The 7,010-nt window shown below is 36.0% G+C and overlaps 1 protein-coding gene across 1 annotated transcript; it reads right to left on the bottom strand.

The window, feature by feature from the left end:
- Window positions 1-358: 358 nt before the first annotated feature.
- On the bottom strand, window positions 359-1,343 carry LOC140957558 (uncharacterized). The gene is made up of 2 exons (XM_073414871.1): window positions 799-1,343; window positions 359-720 (listed from the first exon to the last, which is right to left on the bottom strand). The coding sequence occupies exons 1-2, from the start codon at window positions 965-967 to the stop codon at window positions 485-487; spliced, it is 405 nt and encodes a 134-aa protein (XP_073270972.1). The 5' UTR covers window positions 968-1,343; the 3' UTR covers window positions 359-484.
- Between the last annotated feature and the right edge of the window lie 5,667 nt (window positions 1,344-7,010).

The following is a 7,010-nucleotide window of genomic DNA, read 5'->3' as shown; positions in this document are numbered from 1 at the left end:
GTCTACAGTTCATTTTATACATTTGATTTTATCCGTCACAAATATAAAACATAAATGAATCTTGTTTATTTGATTTGATTAAAAAAATATTAAATTTTATATTCAAAATATTTTTTTTTATAAATATAAATCATATCAAACTCTTGATCATATTAAAAAGTGCAAATATTTAAAGAGTATGTCTCTTGTGAGATGATCTAACTAATTTTTATCTGTGAAACGGGTCAACACTACCGATATTAATAATAAAAAGTAATACTTGTAGTATAAAAAGTAATACTTTTTTTATAGATGACCCAAATAAGATATCCGTCTCACAAAATACTACCTGTGAGACCGTCTCAAACAAGTTTTAGTCATATTTAAAACCTTATTCAAATTTAATTTCTCATATCTAACAACAATAATAATAAAATGAAATGATAGAAAATAAAAAATGAACAGAACGAATGCATATTTTGATGATGATCAAAGAAATGAAAATTCAGTGAGAATACTGCATTCTGTGCACACGATCCTTGAGTATCCCACTGTACAAAGCTACATGATTTGCAGGCATTTTCTGAATTTCATTACCGCAACTCTTTCGAATTTCTCCGAATTTTGTCTGTTCGTTTCTGTACGACTCACTGTTGTTTTTCTTGCCTGAATCTTTCACATCTTCCGCGAATTTCACTCTGTTCTTCTTCTTCTTCTTCGCCTGATCACTTTTCTTGCTCCCTATGAATTCATGAACATGTAGATGAACAGAAAAATCCCAATGAAAAATGAAGTGTTTTCTTGATATATATTAAGTACCTGAATCAGAAGCTAAACACGATTTGAGAGCCTTCTTTTCAGGAAGAGAGCAATCTTGATTTTGACGAATATTGGAGAAACACTTTTCCTTGAAGAAATCGAAGAGAATGATGGTCCCAGCGGAAACAGCCATGGCAGTGGCCAGCACCAGACCTTGAGAACTCAACATGAAACACACAAAAAACGCTGCGACGTATAAATTTTATTGAAGGGAAAATCACAAGATTTTCGTATCTTAAATGAATGTGGAGTGGTTATTTGTGATCGGTTGGTGCATGAACACATGTAATTCGGGAAATTTACTTATTTATCGTCATTGATTATGAAATAGTTGAGAATCTGGGGGGTTACTTTTTGGATGGGACTCTAGCTTGGCCAGATAGTAAAGGGGAAAATGATTGGAGTTTGTTTACTTGCACGGCAGGGGAAAGTAGAGAAGATGATGAAAAAGTAGAGAAGATGATGAGTAGGCCTTTTCTTCTTTGGTTTGTGTCCATCGGTGGAGATCAAGGGTCAAAGATGGAGTCTTTAGATTCTCGACCGCATTAGGGAGCCTCTTTGTCTTATTTTATGCTAGTCTTTAAGTCTTGTCGATGTCTACATATTTACATTTATTGTACATAATATAATGTGTACTTTACATATTAAAATTTAGAATATTTATATTATATATATTATTAAAAACAAATTTTTTTGCAACAAAAAGTATAAATAATGATAACGGTGAAACTCTAATTTTTTGAATTGTATAATAGCTCAACTGCCACATATCGATAGTTCTCCTAGTAAGGACAATTATTACATTACAACCGTAAGTCTCAACAATTTTTTTTTGGGCATGTAATTATATCTTTCATTTTAGCATATGGAGCCCAAACTCAAGGGAATATCTCCATTCGTAGCAATGAGTTTCTTTCACCTCCCAAAGGCTCGAACCTTACACGTCCACCAAGGTTGTATAGTCTGGGTACCAATTGGTACCAAGTTTCTTTAATTCAATTACTTATGATCTGGACAAGGTCTTGGGTTCGAGACTAAGGAAGACATATACTCCACTGCCAAGAGATAAGAGTTCTGTAAGTAAGATGTCATAGGATACCATGAGGTATGTGATTCCAAGCCCAAAATGAGTAAAGTCATGGGTCTTACAGAGTTTATCGAGCGCTTCAATAATTTCGCCTTTGATGTCCCTACAGCCACCACCGATACTTTCGTAAATGCCTTTACGCAGGGCCTCCAGGAGGGTATATTTTCAAATCCTTGGTGACCTCCTCACAGCTATGAAGAGTTCCTGAACCAAGTTGAAAAATATGTGAATTTTGAGGATACACAAAGGCAGAACATGATGGATGTTAGATTAAGATAGAAGGATAGGGAGAAAGAGAAGGAAAAAGGTGGAGATAGGGACAACGAGACCAGCAGAGAGAAGCGACGACCTTAGCCGAGCTAGAGGGCCATTTCCTTATGCTCCCCTGACCATGAGTTTGGAAAGATCTATGTAGATATGTGAGAAAGGAGAAAGTTGGAACGTCCGAGGAAAACGGAGAAAGGTTCACGCTCACCCCCACCCCCCAGATAAATTCTGTGGATTTCATCAAGAGTATGAGCACACTAATAATGATTGTCAAATGTTGGGAGAGGAGGTACAACGAATCATGCAAGGAGATCCACAGATCATTGCCCTGCTGACCCGAGCAGAAGGAGAACACAAAGACAACAGAGGAAGTCGTGACCTTCCATGGGCAAATCCAAGGGAATTGCCTAGGGAGAACTGACCAAACCAACAGGGTCAGGACGCTCTGCAACGACGAGATAAACAAACGGTCAGGTTGAATAAATAGCTAATGACCCCACCCAAACACAATATATATGATCTCAGGAGGAGCTACTGATGGGATTTCATGTAGGGCTTAAAAACCACATGGAATGAGGTTTGATAGTTTTGAAGTAGATATGGTTCCTAGATCCGACCCACTTATCAGTTTTGGACCGGATGACCTCAAAGATGTTAAAACACCCCATAACGTTTCCTTGTTGGTGACTTACACCGTGACCAATTATGACGTGGAAATGATCTTCGTTGACACTAGAAGCTTAGTTAATATACTTTTCAAAACAATTCTTTATCAAATGAAGGTGGAAAGCGTCAGATTTGACCCCATCTCCACAACCTGTTTAGATTTTATGGGGGCATGTGGTGCATCCATTGGGACATATAATTCTCCCATTATCTTTTTGGAGTGTAAAACATCTTGTCATGAGGATTATTTGTTTCACCATGGTGGATTATCCTTCCTCGTACAATGATAGATTGGGTCGACCTACCCTGAACAAGTTTTGAGTCGTGGGTTCTACCTGTCATTAGAAGTTGAAATTCCCTGTTGGAAGGGAGATATGGGTTGTTTACGGAGATAAAAATTCATCTCTTATTTGTTATGTGGATGAGGTAAAGGTGGATGTGAAGATAACTCATAGGCAGTTATAGATGATTCGAGTAGGTCAGCAAAAGAAGTTTCCATCAAGATAGGAGACTTGATCGTGGTGAAAGAAGAACTAGAAATCAAGAAGATAGTTTCTCTAGCCAAAAGCACCAGGGTAGCAGTCGGCTTAGATCCTCAGGTAAAAAATGATTTGATAGCCTTCTTAAGATCAAGTTCAAAAATATTTTGCTTGGTAAACACATGAACTATGATGGGCCAGCTCGAGCGTCATGGAGCACCACCTCAATGTGCTTCCTTGGCCTCGGGTAATAAAAGGTTAGGTTGATGTCGGTTTGTCAGGCTGATGTGAGAGCCATACGCCTCTTTGTTGCTAAATTTTAGGAAATGGTTGTGTGATGACGTCAAGGCTAAAAGAATGTATAAACTAATGTTATGATTCTTTGTTTGTATGGTTGTTTGAAGGTTGAAATATTGTCATATATACGTATGTATATATATCAATTGGTTGATTACACGACAGGTCATCAATACTTATAGTTGAGTCCAAGAGATGATATTTATCGATGTGTCATAGTGCGACTCTATCAAATTCTATGTGTCCTAAGACTGAAGAAGAGATAGAAACCATGAAATGCATCTCATAGGTGTATGCTATTGGTAGGATTATGAATGATATAATATCTACTTAACTTGATGTAGCATTTGCATTGAGTGTTGCAAGCAGATATCAGTCGAACTCCAGTCCATTGCATTGGAAAGTCGTTAAAGATATTCTTATGTACTTAAAAAGACTAACAATTTGTTCATGATATACGGAGGAGAATTAAAATTAGAAAGCTAAACTAACTCTAGCTTCTAATCAAATGTGAATGATTAAAATCAATCTGGATTGTATTCAAGCTCAATGGTAGTGTTGTATCTTGGAATAGTTCCAAACAAGACACCACCGTTGATTTTACCACTGAGGTTGAAAACATAATTGCATCAGTTGCAACAGAAGAGGTTGTTTGGATGAGAAATTTCGTCCAAGAGTTGGGGATCATTCTTAATGGAGTTGATCCAGTCCAGGCATACTGCGACAACATCGGTGTAGTTGCGCAAGAAAATGAGCATATCAATAGAGAGAGTTGCCTATGTATATAATGTTGCTGATCCACTTACGAAGTCCTCTACCAGGATCATTGTTTTGAGAAGCATTGTGAAAAATAGGTTTGATATCTATAAGTGGTTGGCTATAGGGCAAGTGAGAGATTGTTAGGGTATGTGCCAATTGAGCCAACTTGTGGCTTCAGATTTATTAATTATTATGTAAAAAATATTTATTTTAATAACATTTTATGATTTTATCCAATTATGTCATTACTTTATCTGTATACACATGCAAGCTTTATAGGTAAAACCCTTGAATATATTATAGTACTATGAGGTCTATCTCACAACATAGATCATGAAATTCATTAGGAAGTGTATTATATATTCTAAACTCGCTCATAGTTGACTCAGCCGCCTAAAACAAGGATAAAGTTCGGTCGATCTCGATACTAGAATCTGTGATGTAAACGCCACATTTCATTGATAAGAACATAGAGACGTTCATTTATACATGTGGGTACTCATTCGATGAGTCATTGAACAACTTCTTCTCGAACTTTCCAAGTACTTATCATTTATCGAATGTATTAGTCTGCGGTTATGATTGTATACAATTAGTTATTTGACCCGAGACAACATGGAAGTTCTATGTACTATCAATACATTTTGGTTCGTTTATTGACTCCACAAGGGTCATTAGGCAGTGAGATTGATTGTACATTTGACATACATAGGAGGTGATGCATTGTAGTTAGGTATTCACAGCACACCTATGGGTGTGGATATCTTATGTGGTCTAATGAGTTAATAGTACAAAGAATCTTTAGTTAAAGTAACACATGTGTGTTATGGAAATGTGTTTCCTTAGTTGCACATATGATGTCATTATAATTACTCGAAGATACATCACATCGTTGCTAATTCATTTGCAACTCTCGATATACCACTGGTTGTAGATTCGATTGGGATATATGTGTTGAAAGGACCGTACTATACGCTAACCATAACCTACAAATTTTTTTTTCAAGTATTATCAGTGATACCTAGAAAATCATGATGCGATGCTATTAAACAATCTTACCATAATCCAAAGGGTGCAATCAAACTTGAGTTCTGATGTTCTTGATCAAGGGGTTGATGAAAATAATGAGGTTAATTAGGGTATGCCCAAATAAGGACAAATGATGTCCTGAATCACATAAAGTTGTGAACTCATGTCTAGCTATATCCATGAACCATTGATAGTTACACAAGTACTAAATTCTGTGTTCTTGTTGAGATAGTCAAATTCAAAGATTTGAATTTGGTGAATGTAAGTTTGATGAAGATCAAACATATAGCTTATAAAAGAATTTATAATTACGTTCCATATTTCAAATTCGTGAAATTTAGTTTAATGGCTAAATTTTTAAGGAGAGTACAACTGCCTAATTTAGTGAAGGAGTTCTGATAGGATCGATTTGGCGGAAAATCGTTGAGCTACAATGGCTTGGTTCTTGAAAGTTTGAATACCGATGAATTAAATTGAGTTGGTGTTCAAACCAAGAAGAAGACAATCGAAATAATCATTCGTAGAAATCGATTAAATATTTTGTAAAGTATTTAAAATATATGCAAGTTGAATGAGTAAAAATATTTCAGTTGAAGCATTTTATCAAACACTTTGTACGTAATATTTGTGTATTCGAAGAACACATAAAATGCTTCAACAATGCATATTTAAAAGCAATGAAAATGATAAGTAAATGCAATCAATAAATAGACACAAATTTGTTTATGGATGTTCGGAGACTTCGAATGCTCCTACGTCACCCCTTCTTCCCCCTGGGAAGGATCCGTTAGAAAACTTTGATTTATACAACACCTTGTACAAACCCACTCCAGAAGGGCATCACCCAACTAGAACTCCTAGCACTCAAGATTGCAGGCAGCAGCTCACAATCAGCATATTATTTAATGTCTCATATGCAAATACTACATAAACAAGTTTTTTGTCTTTGTGCAAGACTCACTCAGCTATTCAACTAGTTTGGTTCAGTTCAGTTTCAACTGGTCTGGTTCAGTTTCAGTTGGTGTGCTAAAATTAGCCTAGCTGATTTCAATTTGTACAGATCCAGTAGGTTCATCGTCCTTTATCAGTATCTTAAGCTTCAATTCGGACTTTGACTTCTGAATATGATTTGTAGATCATTGTCTTAAATTTTCAACGCATACTAAATCGCTTAATTCCAATAAACGAGCTGAGAGATATGACCAAAATACCGCAACTGATCATACCCAACTGATTGTTGTTTTCGTGCAATCAGTTTGGTAATTCAGCGATCCGTTAGACCTTGATAACATCTGATTTTGCCCAACTGACGTGAAATCTGACTTGTTCAAAATAGCATTTTCTGATCTGTCAAGTTGGCGGATTGTCATTTGAAGCATCCAGCTGAGAGATATCATCAAAACTCCGAAGATCGCCAGAAATTCAGTATGGCTAAATTCAATTTCGGTTTGCTTCCTGTGTTTGCAACTTCACACGTGAGTAAATATGTTATAAATACAATAACAAGTTTTGTTAACATCAAAATAAAGAATGAGAACATTAAATGTTCCAACAATCTCCCCCTTTTTGATGATCACAAAACTTGCATAAACAATCGATTCAACTAACATATTTCTCCCTCTTTTTGT

Source organism: Primulina huaijiensis, chromosome 14 (assembly GCF_012295235.1).
Source record: "Primulina huaijiensis isolate GDHJ02 chromosome 14, ASM1229523v2, whole genome shotgun sequence".
NCBI lineage: Eukaryota > Viridiplantae > Streptophyta > Magnoliopsida > Lamiales > Gesneriaceae > Primulina > Primulina huaijiensis.
The sequence above is the reverse complement of the archived record's forward strand: the minus strand, read 5'-3'. Positions and strand labels throughout refer to the sequence as shown.

What these genes read in the sequence shown, in the direction of transcription:
- LOC140957558 (XM_073414871.1), bottom strand. Translation starts at nt 967, where the DNA reads ATGTTGAGTTCTCAAGGTCTGGTGCTGGCCACTGCCATGGCTGTTTCC. An exon ending in GTGTTTAGCTTCTGATTCAG is followed by an intron (nt 721 to 798) that starts GTACTTAATATA and finishes ATGAATTCATAG; the next exon opens with GGAGCAAGAAAAGTGATCAG.